A 17,122-nucleotide genomic window follows, 5' to 3' on the forward strand; every position below is an offset into this window, starting at 1 on the left:
TTCTCCTCCATTCTCCTCTCGGGATCTTGGGCACGCACACACACGTGCCCGGCCTGGGTTTTAAGCCACCGGGTCCGGGACGCGAACCACGGTCAACTACGTGGGAGTCCAGCGACATAGCCATTACGCTAACTGCTGGTTCCCGCCACACAGCAGTTTTGAAGCTGACAGGCCATAGAGTAATAACCAGCATAGTCAGGATCTTACTATCCCCCAGTGCAGAGAGAGGAAACTGAGGCACCAAGAGATTGAGTAGCCTGCCTAGGTTAAACGACTACATGGCTACCTAGAACAGAGGCAGGATGTGAACCAGCAACTGGAAGCCCTTCTGTTAGCCTGTCTACCATAAACGTTGAATGAAGGAATGAGCGAGCAGCCTACAAAAACTGCCAACCCAGCGCAAAGCATTGGCTTCCTCCACATGCAACCTTCCCTGCCTGACTGCCTCCCTGTTCCCCACCAGGTCATCCACTGGAACTCCCCCAAGAAGCTCCGGGTGAAGAACAAGCATGTGGAGTTTTTCCGCAACCTCTACCTGACCTTCCTGGAGTATGATGGCAACCTTTTGCGGCGGGAGCTGTTTGGCTGCCCCAGCGAGGCCGATGTCAACAGTGAGAATGTAAGTGGCTCCGCGGGCCCTGAGTCATGCTCAGGGCAGGACCCAGATGACCCCAACGCCACCTCTGCCCTGGGTGTCTGCTGCCCGGTGGGAGAGGCAAGCATGTGAGCAGGTCACATCGCTGTGGGTACAAAGTCCCTGGCTAAATGAGGTCACAGGTAACCCTCCAAGCAGAGAAAAGAGCAGGTATGGTAGTAAGTCCACAGGCTGTGTCTGCCATGGCCAGGAGCCGCCAAGGTCTCTGTGGGCGTGACATTAACACGGGAGACCTGGGATGCAGTGTGTCGGGTGGCACTAAACGAGATCATCCCACGGAACTGACCTCTGAGGAGTCAGCACGGGGCAAGAAGTGCCAGGAGGCTACTCCCAGGCATAGCTATGTACCATCTGCCCTGTTCCTAGTTCTTCTCCGTTTATAGTTTCCATATGTTTCTCTCATTTGATGTTCGTAGAAATTGTCTTTTAGAGTTGGAGAACTTAAGGCACAGAGAGGTTAACCAAGTTGCTCATGGTCAACACAGTAGCAAAACAATTCTTAGGAAAGAGCAATGTAACAGAAAAAAACAGGGCAGGTGGGCCCAAGCTGGTCTGGGTTTGGCTTTAATTTTTTTCCCAGTGTTGACCTGTGTGACCTCACATGAGTTGTTCAGCCTCTCTGTGCTTCAGTTTTCTGAACTGTCAAATGGGCTTAAAACCTTCATAGGGATATTTTGAGAGTAGGTGAGAAATGATGTATTAAGTACATAACACATGTCTGCCGTAAGCTAGATGCTCAAAACGTATTTGCTACCTGCTCTTTCCTTGACTCTGTCTGACACAGAAATAATGGGTTCATTCATTTGGTCAGCAGACGTCGGCTGAGGGCCTTCCCTTATTGTGCGCAGCAGGTACTGAGGGGTGAGAAAGGACAGGGGCCCTTGCTCTCGTGGTCCCTGTGTTCTCAGGGAGCAGGCATAGTTAAAGCCGCAGTCAGGAAACTGGCAGCCAGTGCAGGTGCTGCATGGCACCGTCCGAGTGAGCTGCAAGCAGCTCCATGGGCTGGGGGACTCGGGGAGGGTGTCCATGAAGTGCCCTTAAATCTGAAACCCGAATGACAAGAATGAGTCTGTGTGGAAACGTGAGGGAAGAGCAGTCCAGGTCATCATGAGGAACAGAAGGATGGCCGCGTGCACAGGAGCTGGAGCCGGAGGGGTCAGGTGGGCGGAGCCAGGTTGAAAGGGGTTGTCAGAAGGGCCAGGATTTTCATTACTCCCGTTACTGTGATTGCTCTGTGGTTCTCGTGAATGTCATGGGACTTGGTTCTGGTTTCTGGTGGCAGGCATGCACTCGCCTGGCCTTATATTAGGATGACTCTGGGCACAGTGCCACCCTGCTCTGTGTCGTGGAGTCCCCACGTCACATAGAGTCGCCGCTGGCTCTGGCCCTCCTCCACTCCCGGGAGATGCCTTCTCGGTTCTGCCCTTCTTCACAAGCGGCAGTAGAGGAGACCCTGAAGCACTTGAACTCTCGCAGGGTCTGGGTGCTCTCAGAGGCTTCTACAGGCACTGTGTCCTTTCGGTTTTTCATTCAGTTCTCTTTGCTCAAATCAATTTTTTCCCTCCTCACCCCCTAGGGTCAAGGAAAGAGCAGGTAGCAAATATTTTTTGAGCATCTAACTCACGGCAGACATGCATTATGTACTTTGTACGTCATTGCTCACCTACTCTCGAGTATCCACTCGACACTTTTTTCCAGACACTAAATGAAGACTGTTCTCTTGCTCCTTTTTTTCCCCTTTGGGGAGGAGGCCTGGATTAAAAGCCTTGCAGGAGGAAGCATCAGTCAGTCACTGTCCCAGTGGGTACTCTCAGTGTCACAGAAGTGGGACTCCTTTCATAGAGGACACACCAGCTTTTCCTACCACCCACTTCCCCTGGGCAGACCTTCTGGATAAAGAGTTGTCAGTGGTCTGCCTCGGACCCATGACTGTATTATTTGCTCAGTAATCATGAGTGAAGGCTGGCCATCTGCCAGGCGCTGGGCAGGGCACTGGGTTTGAAATGAGACTGACTCAGTCCCTCTGTGCAAGTTTCCGGCGTCTTAGAGAGTTGAGAGGAAAGGCTGTCTCAGGGCGAGGAGGGATGATAGGGTGGCCTTCTCTGAGTACTTGCCATGGCCACCATCCCCTCTCCCTCTTGACCACTCTATGGGAGCCACACCTGCCTCCTTCCTGCTCCCTCTGCCTTCCAGACTCACCACTGGGCCTTTTGGCTTGCTGTCCCCACCTGCCCGGAACACCTTGTCCCTGGGTGTTTAGATATGTCAGATGTGACATCTTCAGAAACTCTCCCTACCCCTGCCTTCCCCCATCCAAAGTAAACCTTTTAACTGAATTTCTGTGGCACCCTTTTTTCTCTTTGTTAGAACATATACTTTTCTCTGCAATTATCTGGTCCATGTATTTGTTTCCTAGTTTTCTTCTTAAATATAAGACCAAAATATAAGACTCTTAGAGACGTTGTATTGTTTACTTTGGGGACTCGCTTCCCTAGAATAGAACTGAGCACAGAATAAACACTTCATAAATATTTATCAGAGGGATGTACTGAGCAAATTTAAGAGAGAAAAACAAAGTGCCAGATAGAGAGGACAGAGGAAGACGTGAAGAGTGAAGAGAACGTACATTCATCTGTGTGGCCGGACAGAGGTGTCGGGAGCGGGGCTGAGAATGAAGCTGACTGGGAGGGCCTCGCTGAGATTGGGGGGGTGGGGGGTGCATTATCCTCTTGACAGCAGAACTAGCAAAGGCTTTTCATCACAGCCAGGTTTACATTTGAGAAACAGTTGAAGGATGGAGTGAGAAAGACAAGAGTGGAGGCAGGAGACTCTTAGAGGCATTCCACCATCCCAGGCAGAAAGGTCACAAGAGGGCCCTGGGCTAAGGCAGCACGGTGGGAATGGAGAACAGATGAGTGGTTCGTGGGTGCTGAGAACAGGGAAGCAGGTGCAAGTAGCACTCATAACTCAGATCGTGGGCTGCTGTGCCCACTCCGGCTGGGTCCCCCACGCCTCGGCCAGCAGTGGCGGGGCTGGGGTGGGAGGTCTGTAACCCTCATACTCCAGGAGCCCAGCTCTGCAGGGAGCTCACCACCTGGACTGCACACATGTCAAGTGTTGTCTGCAAACACAACCAGAGGGAAAGGGTAAGATCTTGGATCTGGCCCAAAGGCAGATGTTCTCAGTGCTGGGAAGAGGTCATTGGAGCGTTGATCAGTGTCCAAACGATGGGGCCCTGGAGGAGACAAAGGAAGCGAGCAGGCTCCAGTGGCCATCTGAGTCTCAAGATGCATCATCCAACCCAGAGATATTCATCCAGATCGTCGCCAGCCACAGGGCTAGTGACCCTGCAGGGAGCATTGCAGATGGGAGCCTGGCTCTCACGGTGCTTGACTTCTGAGGGATGCGGGGTGGTGATAAGACCTTGCGAGCACACAGGAAGGCCATTCTACACAAGTAGGGGTGAGACGCTACATCAGAGAAGACTTCCTGGAAGAGGTGAAGCTTGAAGAATGACTAGGAGGAGGGAGGGGGTCTGGAGAGTAGACTCAGTAAAAGGAAGGAAGCAGCATGAGCCCTGGAGACCAGAGCTAAACACAAACATGACCCATTCGGGGCCACTGCTGGGGTTCTAAGTCCGACAGAGGCAGTGTGGGAATTATAAAGTTAACTTTTGCATTAGTATTTTTTTCCACTGGAGGAGTGATGATGATAAGGATGTGAGCTCTCCGGTAATCTAGGTCACTATTCAATAGACAGGTGACCTCAAAGACATCACATCAGTGCTCTGTGTCTCAGGATTACCATCTGATACATGGAAACAGTGATGCTGTCTTCATGGTGTTTTATGGATAGGATATGTCAACTCACCAAAAAAGGACTTGGCCCCCAGAACCTGCGGGATATGTTGTTTCATAAACCACACTGCACACCTGCCCGATCACATTCTGTTCCATGAGTAAGTTTGGGGTTTTATCAACACTTCTGCTTGGAAGGTCTGGCAGACAGAGCAGCCTAGAGAGCTGCTTAGAAATCTGTAAAGCATGTCGGGAACCAGCAGTTAGCGTAGTCGACCGCGGTTCACGTCCCGGACCCGGTGGCTTAAAACTCACTCCGGGCACATGTGCATACGTGCCCAAGATCCCGAGAGGAGAATGGAGGAGAAGGGATTGCGGCGTGACCACCTCCCCTGGGGGGTGATTTCTCACTTTCTGTCTCTATGTCTCTCTCTGTCTGTCTGGCGAGTGCACGTGCCCAATAGCAAAAATAAACCTCTCCAATAAAAAAAAAAATTAAAAATTAAAAAAATATAAAAAAGAAATCTGTAAAGCATGTGAGAGACATCCCATTTGCTCTAAGTTAAACAATCTCAGGTAGCCCTCTAATTAGGAAATTTAGGGTAGGAGGAAGAGGCCATTAGCCAAAAGTACAAATAGAAACACATGGATCTAGTCAGGGACCTGACTCCAGAGAGGAGCTACCATAGGACAGACAGGCTCCATTGCTCGAGGACACAGCAGTTTGGTTCAAAAGAGAAAAGGCCCCCCAGTGGGGAGGGTGACAGTAGCTGATAGACAGCCCACTCCTATCCCATGGTTTGCCTAGGCCTCTCTCCCTAGATCCAGGGAATTCATCTGTGTATTGCAATAAGCCTTCCATCTGCATTGGTTATTAGTTCATCGAGCAGGGATGGAGACTAGAATTCCATACATTAGCATTTTTCTCTCCCTTTTCCTCAGCAGCCCAGTCCCTTTAGCATATCCAGGGAACCTGAGGCCTCCATAGAAGACAACTGGGTAATCAGGGGTATTCTCCATCTCTGTTCAAAAATCCTTCCACAGCAGCCCTAGCAGGCTTGCATCTGTCTTCTTGAATCCTCCCTAAGACAGGGAACTCACTACCTTCACCAAAGGCAGCTTACTCCACTCTGGAAAACTCCAGAGAGTTGAGTAGGAGTCATCCCCTCTGTAAAGGACTCAGTCCGAGTCCTGTCCTCTGGTGCAACAGAAAAGGACAGTTGCCCAGGTAACAACAGGGAATGTTTCTGTAACTTGTTGCTCTGAAACCCTGTAAGCATTATTTTTGTAGAATGATCCTTTATCATCAAGAGGACCTTGCACCACCTTAGGGAATTTTCAGATAAGGGAAGCTCACTTGTTTAAATTCAAAACCAGTAAAATAGGTATGATTTAATCAATTTGGATATGAACCTTGCAAAAGTGCTTATGCTTCCCTTAGTCACCAAAGTATACTAAACTAGGCTGACGATTTTCGATGACTAAGGATGCACTGCATTGGCTGGAGGGAGCAGAGGTTGGCCGCAGATGGGAACATGCTACTTATCCTGGCAGGAAATGGCCTTGGGCATCTCACTGCTTACTCTGCAGATTCCTTTCTGACAGCTGTCACTTTCAGTTTATCAGCTTCAGAACAGCCCTTCCCAGGCTCACCTCCTTTATCCTTCCCGTGCCAGCCAAAGGAAGAAACATAAATACATTTAATTCATAAATACCAGTAGTAAAAGAATTATTCACTATGGTATTAAGAGCTAAATTATATCAAATATGAAAAAGATAAAAAGACTGGACACCAGTAAGTTTTTGAATATATATGGAATTGTAAGTCAGCATCAGTGTCTACAGATCGATGCTTACTTATTCCATGCCCACAGCAGACATCACTAATGGATGCCCACCCTCCACTTATCCAGGCCCAACCCCAGAATCCTTCCCAAATACAGGGCAGGTACTCAGCATCAGTCCCCTACCCAGGGCACAGGAAGTGATTGCTGGGTGTTCCTGTGCTGGGTATTAACCATCCAGTCTCTTCTGCCTTAGAAAGGCTCTCTGTGCTGCTCCAAAACCGTTTTTTTGCTTTCTTCCAGCCTTTGGGAATTGGAGGTTTCCTGCAGGGAAAGAGAAATACAACTGTAATCTTCACCACCATGGGAGGGAGGCATTGTGAGTCATTTCCCAGAGAAGGAAACCAAAGCTCAGAAATGATGAGTTCTTCACTCAAAGTCACACCACCCCTGAGTGCCAGGGCCCTGGTGTGAAACCAGGCAACCCAACTCAGAAGCCACAAGTCCAGGGCCACACTTTGCAACTGGATGTAGCTGCAGGTTTAGAAGTAACTTCACAATAACTGCAAGTTATTTGGCCATGTTCCTAAGTGTTTTACTTAGTTTTTCTTACTCTTTCACTACCCTTGCGAGGAGGTAGTTACTGTCTCCATTTTATAGAGAAGGAAATGGAGGCTGTGAGCGCTGAAGTCACAGGATGGGTAGGTGGCAGAGCCGGAACTGGTATGAAACCCTGATTTGCAGTTGAGTGGTCTTTCTACAGCTGTCAAAAACACACCCATATCTAAAATCTCACTCCCCTCCTCCTACCCCAGCACTCCCTGTCCAGGCTGCCTCCTCTGTGTTTTCTCCATCGCACTTATCACCAATCAATATACTCAATATACTCATGACTTATTTATTTTGTTGACTGTGTTTTCCCCCCACTAGAATGTAGATGACTGCATGTTTATCTCTTGTGTTCATCAATATGTCTTAGTGCCTCTGAAAGACTGCCTGGCACCTGGGATGTGCTCAATAAATTTTGTTGAACAAATGAATTATAACAAGTCCTGTTCTTGAAGCATTTGTAGTGTTCCTGAAAGATCCCTGTACTTGGAATCAGAAAATTTGGCCCTAGACTAGATCTACAACGTTGGGCATAACTAGCCTTCCATGAGCCTTGTTTTCCCACCTGTAAAATGGCCAGTAACTAAATGTGCCCCTGGCTATCTTAGGGGCTGTGAAGTTATTAAGGTATGCAAAGTGCTGTAGACCTAGGCAGTTATTCTTGAGTGTTGACCAATGGCTTGTCTAGTACACCTTCTCTGCCAGTCGCTTGGAGACTACTGGCTTGCCTCCAACAAGGAAGACTTCCAAGCTACAAAGATGATGGGCTGCTGGCAGGGTCACACTCCCGATAGTAATCCCACTCCAAGGAAGAGACTACAGCATCGCTGTGGCTCAGTCCAAAGTTAGAAATAAGACACATATAAACAGATTCTATTAAACACTTCATGGCATCGCTCAGCACAGCAATGCCAAGAAACAGATGGCTCCGTGGAAACAGCTGTATGCCAGAGAAGCCCCAGAGGAAAACCAGGATGAATCCCTGCTCGCACGTGCATGCCACATGCCACTGACTCTTTAATCACAGGGTGGACAGCACCCAGAGTGGGTGAAGGGAAGAGGAGCCATGGGGTCAGGAGACTCAGAGGAAAGACGTCTGTGCCCCAGGCACGCCCTCCCAGCCTGGCCCGTGTTCCTGTCCAGCTCCACCATACAGGGAGTCCTCCTGTGCCCCAGGCTCTCTTGTGATCACTCCACCCTTGCTGGGTGCTTTACCCTCCAGTGCCTGTACAGCAGCCCTTCCAGGCTTCTCCTTTTGACTGAATCTTCCTTCAACTAGTAGCCTCTCCTAATTGTCCAGTAAGTAAAAAGACAGCTCTGGAATGAGACTGCGTCATATACAATCGTAGGAACACCCACTGTGCAATTTCAGGTGATCTACTAAAATGCCTTGAGCTTCAGTTTTCTCATCTATACCATAGGAATCTCAGGCGTTCCTACCTGTGAGACTTAGGAGGACTAAAACAGCAAAAGCAAGTTGGGAGCTTAGGACAGTGTGCTACAAAGCACGTCCCCCAGTGGGTTTCATTCACAGTATGATTTCACTGTATTATGATTACTGACTGCTTCTTCACCTCTCTTTCTAGACTGTGGGGATAATTTAGGGCTTATTCCCCATTCCTAGCACAGAGCTTGGCATAAAATAAAAGCCTGTTAATTGTGTGTATGTATGAATTAATACTGATGCCTAGAAGGGAGGAGTCCACCTTTGTCTTCTTATTTCCTCCAAGGCTGGGTCAGGGCTGGACAGACCTCTCTGAAGCCTTCTTGAGCAGACCTAAATGTAGCCTCTTCCCTCTTGCAAAAGAATGCAAGTGGCTGGTGCTTAGGTTTTCCCAGTAAAAAATGCTGTGTGTTCCCTGGAACCTGTTGATTGATGTACACAGCAGGCAACCAGTGAGCTAGTGATCTTTCTCTACCTGTCTGTGTGGTTTAATAAAACGTAAGTGCTTCATAGAAACCTCAGAGAAAAGCCCTGGATTAAGGTTTCAGAAGATGGGAGTTGGAATCCCAGCTTCTCTGAGCAATTTCCTGTTGCCCTACTTTTCTCATCTGTCAACCGAGAGCAATAAAGGCAACCCCACCTAGCTCGTACAGGTATTAGGGAAGAACAAATGAAATAAGGGATATAAAGGCCACTAAAAATTGCAGGTAAGTCAAGAGTAGAAAGCATTTTTGAGGGTTAATTTGCCCACCAGTGCTTACAACCATCGGGCTAAAGTATCAGAGGGAGAGGTGTCTCAAGAAGAAATGAACAGGCAGCCTCTGGGACTCCGTGATCAGTCCCTTGCGCTATGTCTTCATCACATACTGGCTGGAAGAGTCCAGGCGTGCCTGTTAAGGTCACTGAAGCAGCTGGAAAATGACTCAGCATGCTACAAATTTGTTACTGGCACAAAAGTCCATGGGGAGTCCCTGCAGAGTGGTGACCTTTTTCCAGGTTGGGCACCTAGACTCCTTCCATCTTGTGGCTCCGCCCTCCACAGAGCTTGGACTCCTCAGCTGGGTTCTCTGGCTCTAGCTGTCAGCCAAGAAAAGAACGTGAGGATTGTGCATGAGGAAGCCTTGAAAAGGATGCCCGTACTGGCCAGAGTCTCCTGCCCGGGTGGTTGCACTGACCAGACCTCAGCCGCAGAGCCATCTTAACTGTGAAGAAGGTACAAACGTATTCTAGTTGTGTACCCAGGAAGAGAGGAGAATGCAGCTATGGGAGCGTGGAGTGCCACTGCTGCCATGGCAAGCACCTGTGTGGAGTCCTGTACAATCACAGCGTCATCTAGGCTTAGAACGAGAAAGGGGCCCAGACAGTGATTAACTAGGCATTCTTGTGGTTTCGTTACTGCCAAGAACTCAGAGGGGTACACCTGGGTGTGAGTCTCAGCCACTTTGTTCACTGTTGTGTAACCTTGAATCAGTGACTGAACCTTCCAGAGGATGGAGGTCTTTCTCTAATAAAGAAGACTGAGAGTGCCCCCTCCCAAATCACAGAGTTCGTGCAAGTATTAAATGAGGAAATGCCTTCAAATCTGCCTGCACTTTACATGACCCAGTGAGCATATGATCCTGGAGAGTTATTTTATGGAGCCCAAACTCTTTGTCTTACTACTTAGAGACAGGACTTGCTCAAGGTTACATAGAAAATGAGTGTCAAAGAGATCAAGTCTTAGTTTCCAATTGGTTCCCCATTATCTTGCTTTGTAGTTTTGCCCAACACAAGTCCCTTAAGCATGAGCCCTAGGGACACATTCCACCCCTGTGAATCTTCAGGCATGACCAGCCATCTTTTTCTGCAGCTCAAAGGTCAACATAGGCCACTGTCCTTAAGAATGGGAAGAAATAAATGCAAACTACCTAAAGGGCCATTTTTCCCTTGAGCCCAAATCTCCTTGTGCCTCAGCTGACTGCCCAGAGAAGCAATTTAGCAAATGCATTTTATCTCAGGAGAAATCTGTCTTTTCTTTCTGTGACTTACTTGTCAGGAGTCCTCTGCTCCTGTGGCCAGAGAGTGGAGTGCACTGGCATTCAGACCCTGTTAATGAAAGTGCTCCCTCCAGCTCAGTGTCTCCCCAGAGAAATTACACAGACCCCGGGTGGAAAAGAAAGCAGTTTTTGAGTCTCTATAGTCTTCTCCTTGAGCTAACATCAGCCATGCAGTCAGCACTAAGTCACCCCAGACCAGAATTTGAAAAGGTACATAATACAGCCAGAACCACATTGCTGAGGTTTGTGTAGTGCTGTGCAGTTTGTAGAGCACTTTTATTGGGTCATCAGAAAAGTCATGATGTGGGACCAGCAATTAGCGTAATGGCTATGTCGCTGGACTCCCATGTAGTCAACCGCAGTTCGTGTCCTGGACCCGGTGGCTTAAAACTCAGGCCGGGCACGTGTGCGTGTGTGCCCAAGATCTAGAGAGGAGAATGGAGGAGAAGGGATTGAGGCGTGGCCATCCCCCCTTGGCAGGGGATTTCTCGCTTTCTGTCTTCTCTCTGTCTCTCTCTGTCTGACTGGCGAGCGCACACGCCCGATGACAAAATAACCTCTCCAAACAAAAAAGTCATGATGCATTTTTGCATCAATAAAAACATAGAAAAAGTATGTCATGACTTTTCTAATGACCCAACACATGCATTCACTTATTGGAAGAAATTGCGGGTAATTAGTTAACCACAGGGAAGTATAAAGAAGCCAATAAAATTCATCTCTGAGTCCACCACTCAGAGGAAATCTTAATTACCAGTGTAATGTGTTCACTTCAATCTGTTTTCTAGTGGTTTTTCTAGTGGTTTTGTTTGTTTGTTTGCTTGTCTTTTTGCTGTGTCGGTTCTATAGTGCACATACATTTTTATGGCCTGTGTTGTCTGCAGAACATTATGTCTTACACCATCCCATTTGATCTTCACATGCATCTCCTGGGAAGAAGTACTTAAGTTGTGAAATGTCCCCAGCTTGAGGTCCAAAGAGAAGATTTTCAACCCAGTCTACCTCTTGGTAGCTGAAGCAGGTTACTGAAACCTTCAGCCTCAGTTTCCTCCTTTGGAAAACAGATGTGTGCTGAAAAATTAAGTTAATGAAGCAATGCACCTGTACACATTTAGCACCATACCAAGCACATGGTAGGTGCTTAGTGTATATTAGCCGAGTAAAGGTGCAAACCACTGTGTTAATGATAACTGCATTATTAAGTCTCAGAAATGGCATCTTGTTAGTTCAGAGTCCTGTAGACAGGTATGACTGACCTCGTACCTGATGTGCTTTCCACAGTACCCAGTGTGGTAAGTAGACAGCAGTATTCTCTGGACTCTGCACCTTACACTCTGCAATAGCCACAGGTGAACATGGGATACAGATGCTCCTGAATCACATTATTGATACATGAAGTTCCCATGTGGAGGCTGCTTATCACTCCCACCCAGGACTGCTGGTCAACCTCCCCTACTGGGACAGGAGCACTTTCAGTGGCCACTGCTCCCTTTTTTAGTACTCAGTGGCTGAATATATCCAACAGAGGTTTGTTGAGCATACAACATGCTCTATAGGTAGTCTAGGTTCAGGGGATTCAGAGCTGAGCGGGATACAACTCCAGATTTTTTTTTTTTTTGAAATGTTTTTGGTATAGGGTGCATGTGCTTGCCAGACAAACAGAGAGACAGAAAGCAAGAAATCACCCCCCAAGGGGGATGGCCACGCCGCAATCCCTTCTCCTCTGTTCTCCTCTTGGGATCTTGGGCACGTACGCACACGTGCCCAACGTGAGTTTAAGCCACCAGGTCCGGGATGCGAACCACAGTCAACTACATGGGAGTCCAGCGACATAGCCATTACACTAACTGCTGGTCCCAGCTCCAGCTTTTGGGAACTCACTGCAGAGGTGCTCTTTAGAAAATGGGTCCTGGGGCCATTTCCTAGGAATATTTTTTTCTCCAACTCAAGGATATGTTTCTGTGTGTGTAAGGGGAAGAGAAACCCCCATACACACATGAGTTTCTTGTGTTCTGGTGATTAGTATTCTTTCTCATGTGGTAAGAATAAACACACTTAGAGCCTCATCAAATACTCACACCACGTGTCTACCCATACACACGCACACACACCCTCCATAATCTTACTTCTGTCTTCATTGAACTGGAGCGATGTACTCTTGTTACAAATGTATGAAATATGCACGTGCACACATGCACATACACACATGTCTGTCCATTCTCACATATCCACACATAATCTCACTTCTTTCCTCATTGAACTAGAGCCATGCACTCTTTTATGTATTAAACACCCACACACAAAGTCTTTTGCAAAGAACCTTGCAGATACTTATTTCTGATGAGGAATAATTGAATGAACTCTTTTGCAAAGTAAGTGAGGGAGGTGAAAAGACCATTACTTAGTTAAGTTTCCTCCTGGAGGCAACATTATGGTCCCCAGGCATGGTTGAGTTCTCTAGGAGGACACAGGGATGGTCTGACAGCCATGAATCAGAAGGGTCACCCCAGTTCATCCAGCCCCTACCTTCTCTTCCCGGTGAGCCCTTGCCTGAATCTCCTTCAGGTGATGTTTGATGACAGTAAGTGCCCACTAGATGTCGCCTGGGTCCAAGTATCCCCCTTTCCCAACTGGTGATAACAACTATGATAACAGATGACATCTGTTGAGTCTTTCCTTTCCTTTCTACACTGTGCTTTTTGTCTGCAGCATCTCTTAGAAGCCTCCTGCCATCCCCTAGAATTATTACTGTTACTGTTGCTATTGTTATCTCCATTTCACAGTGGAGAAAATAAAAACTCAGAAAGGTTAGCTAACTGACCCACTCATCCAAGATCATCCATACAGGAACAGGCTAGAACCAGTGACAGCCTCTCTGCCACATCTATACTTTTACCTGTGGCCTAACAAGCACCTTTTCTAGAGAAGCAGCATGGTTGGGGAGGGCACAGACCCAGGTTTGACCTCCCTGAGTGGACTCAAGATTTTGAAACTGCATTGTCAACTGTCAAACAAAGCTACAAATGCCTCACCAGGGGCTCTGAGGGGTAAAGGGTAGCACGTATACCCAGCATCTTGCACGTTGCTTCGTCTCTGCTTATTTGCTCTCCAGAATCCTGTTAGCCATCACAGACTCTTGAACTGCAAATATAGGAGCAAATAACAGCTTTAAGAATAGGCTCGTTGGCAGGACGTTAGTGGGAAACAAGATATGCTTATTACCTGTCGATGATGACATGTATGGTATTCTCAACCGGATTGGTCTGAGAAGTATTTCATGATGGGTAAAGTCTTCTTACAAGCAAAATGAGAAATAGTGATTGACTGTTTAAAAAAAATAATTAGAATAATAATAATGATTGGGAAAAACAATGAAAAGATATTGAATGATGAAGTGGGGAGATTAATGTCTCTGTATTGACTGACATGCATGGCGTTCCCTTCTGAAAAAGCAATGTAATACACTGTAAAGTTATATGCAATCCAATGTAATATAAACAAGATTATGAGGATAAAAAAAAGAATAGGCTCGTTGATCATCGTCCGTGCATATAATTAGAGGACACAGAAGGAAACTTGGAAGAGTGGACCTTCACATCACCGTGATCGCAGGCTTAGGTACAGCAAGTATTTTTCATGCATACAGCACATAAATATTGAGCACCTGTCATGCACTAGGCACTGTGTGCTGGGGGCAGTGACAGAGTGTCACACTCTCACCAGGGGAGTAGCCTTTAAATAATCCCAGTTCAAGTTGACAAGTGCTTTAATGGAGTTAGGAGTCAAGTGCTTTGCGGGCACAGAGAAGAAATAGACCAGTTTACCAGTGAGATCAGCAAAGATTTCACAGAGAAGACCCAGCTGAATCTTGAAGGGTAAATGGAAGGCTCATCAGGTAGGGAAGAGTGGGGTGAGGTGAGTGAGGACAGTGCACAGAGGGACAAACATATTTCAGGGCAAAGTCGTGGAAGCTTGGAGAGAAAGGCAGATTTGGGGAACAGAGGGATTGCTGGTGAGAGGACAGGGTGATGGCTCAGAGAAAGTAGCCTGTGGTTGTCAGTAAGGAAATCTGGGTTTAATCCTACAGGTTGGAAAGAGTCTATTGTCTCATAGGATCTTAGATAGAATGAGGATTCTAGCTTCCTGGTCTTGTATTGGTCCAACTATTGGCATGGTGGGCATCTTTAAATAGGCAAGGACATCACATTAATGTGAAACACTGAAAAATATCCCTGCTTGCATCCTTATAGTAGTTAAAAATGTTAACAACAGCCGAGAATGTTTCATAGATCACTGGATCTCAGCTAACTCCCTAAACAGCATTCAGAAATAAGTGGTTGCTTTTGAAGTTGTACAGGGCTTTCTGGAGAATGCTGCAAACATGCCGTAGGCAGGGCAGGTGCTTAGAAGACACCTGTCTTTCAATCTGTGGGACAGGCCCCTGTAATGACAAAGTGCCCCCCGACAAAATACCAGTCTATGCTCTAGGTTATTTGTCACTCAAACCCTATAAAACCTCAGTGGCCTACAAGAAGTGGTTCCTTGTGGCAGCTTTGTTGATCTTGGCTGGACTTGCTCACATGACTGGGGCCATTGGGGAGAAGCTGCTCTGCCCCAGGTGTGCCTCATCCTATAGCAGGCCAGCCTAGGCATTGTCTCATGGCAGTGGAAAAGGTGCAAGAAACACTATGTCTTGTGGTCCAGCCTCAGCATTGGGACAACACCATGTTCCCTGCATTACATTAGCAAGAACAAGTCACCAATCCTGCCAGATTCAAGGACCAGGAAAAGAGACTACCTCTTTATCAAGCACCATGCAAAGGTAACGATACTGTAAGAGATAATGCTGTAGTATCACCTGTCACGGCAATGGCATTAACTGATACAAGGCTCTACAAAGGCAACTTAGTATACTTTCTTACTGACTACTGCACCATTGGTTTGGGAGATTTAAGAAATATACCTTCCTGGGAAAATGTCCTAGTACCTTGTACCTTCAGCTAGGTGGACAACTCTAGCCACGTGAACTTTAATCTATATTCAACTGTTTTATTTCATGTGATAGACAAGGCTGATGGAAGAGGGAAAATGCTGGAACCAGCCATGTGACCTTTGGCAGATTAATATTTTTAGAAGTCAATTTTGTGGGAATACAAATCACATACAGTACGTCTTCCCATTCTTAGTGTGTTGAAATGTCCACAAATGTACACACCCATGTAATCATTGCTGTAGTCATGATGTAGAACATGTCCGTCACCCCAAAAGCTTTCTCTCCTCTTCTCAGTTCATTCATTCCTTCTCCCCACACCTACATATGTGATTTCTATCACTATAGATTAATTTTTTGCAGGTTGTTTTTACTTTTTCATTTCAATTCTTCCTCAATAAAACAGGCATCTTCAGATCTGCTTGATAGTAGCAGGTGCTTATCTCAAATGCTAACTCCTTAGTGCCCTGTGAGCAGGTTAACCTGCTATTTTCACTAGGTGGGTAGGAAAAAGCAGAGGAGAGCTAGTTAAAGGACTAATACAAGCAGATTAATGGAGTCAGACTTTCCGAGAGTTAGAAAAAAGAGTGAGTGCCAGGACTGATTAAACCAGTGAAATGAACAGAAGAGAGTTTTGCTTCGTTAATGTGTTTGTTTTGTTCTTTCCAATACCTGGTGGAAAGATTGAAATCTGTAGCTCTAGTGAGAGAAAAGCACCGGGTCGCACAGAGGTCCTTTTAGCTCTGGGTGCCTTGTCTCTGTGTTACTTGGAATCATGCTAAGTCATCCAGGAAAGCATCTCTTCTTTGTTCGTAAGAAGTTTATGGCCATTGTACATTGATCAGTGAGCATCACTATCATTCTTAGCTTAAGAAGAGGCTCACTTCTGAGATGGCGAAGACATTTGCCCTTCACCATCATCATCATCATCATCACCTTTTTTGAAATTAGACTAGATTGCAGAGGAAAATAAAAATGGCAGTCACCTTCATTACTGTGACCCATCAATGACATGCACTAGGTAGTAAAGTCAGTGGAAGATGAACACTGGCAGGTCACTGGGCTCCTCAGAGCAATTCTTGTTTCCAAGGCCTCTTTCTGACCTTCCAGCTTCAGAAGCAGCTGTCCGAGCTGGATGAAGACGACCTGTGTTACGAGTTCCGGCGAGAGCGGTTGACTGTCCACCGCACCCACCTGTACTTCTTGCACTATGAGTACGAGCCCGCCACAGACAACACGGATGTCACCCTGGTCGCTCAGCTGTCCATGGACAGGTATGTGCATGGGACCCATCTGCACAAAGGCCCCTCATGGCTGCCCTTTGCTGGTTGGTCCAATGGAGAAGGAAGAGATGGCCTCCTAGACTTAGGTTGTTGAAGTCTGCCAAGGTAGGTCTTGGGTCTCGCCCCCTCCCTGGCACTGAAGACAAGGACTCTTGTCTTTCTTGTCTTTGGTTGTTGCTACTATTGTTTTGGTGTTTGAAGATGGAGAGAAGGATGGAGATAGAGGTAGAGCCCGACTCAGATTTCCAGGGAGGGTTAGAAATGTGCAGACCAGAGCCCCAGCCACCACTGGAAAGCGCTTGCTCTCTCCCTCATTTGGGTACTGGCTCAGCAGACACTCACCGAGCGCTTCCAGGCAGTACGGCGAGCCTCGCCTCTATGCCATTTGCAGGTTAATGCTCTGGTCCTCAACTGTGGCCAGGGACGAATCGTGTCATCTGGGGATCTCTAAACAAATTTAGATCCAGGCTTCTTGCAGACCACTAAAGCAAGACTCTCTGTGGGGAAGAGCCCTGGGCATTATT

At 47.1% G+C, this 17,122-nt stretch overlaps 1 protein-coding gene across 6 annotated transcripts in view; it reads left to right on the forward strand.

The window, feature by feature from the left end:
• LARGE1 (LARGE xylosyl- and glucuronyltransferase 1) overlaps positions 1 to 17,122 on the forward strand; it is a 662,422-nt gene that overhangs the window by 602,037 nt on the left and 43,263 nt on the right. For all 6 annotated transcript variants that reach the window (XM_027769037.1, XM_006170333.2, XM_027769041.1 and 3 more), the window contains 2 exons: positions 464 to 619; positions 16,426 to 16,589. In XM_027769037.1, the coding sequence (XP_027624838.1) occupies positions 464 to 619; positions 16,426 to 16,589 (320 nt within the window). The remainder of the gene's footprint in view (positions 1 to 463; positions 620 to 16,425; positions 16,590 to 17,122) is intronic.

The sequence above is a fragment of the Tupaia chinensis genome, unplaced genomic scaffold (assembly GCF_000334495.1).
Source record: "Tupaia chinensis unplaced genomic scaffold, TupChi_1.0 Scaffold148234_1, whole genome shotgun sequence".
Taxonomy (NCBI): Eukaryota; Metazoa; Chordata; class Mammalia; order Scandentia; family Tupaiidae; genus Tupaia; species Tupaia belangeri.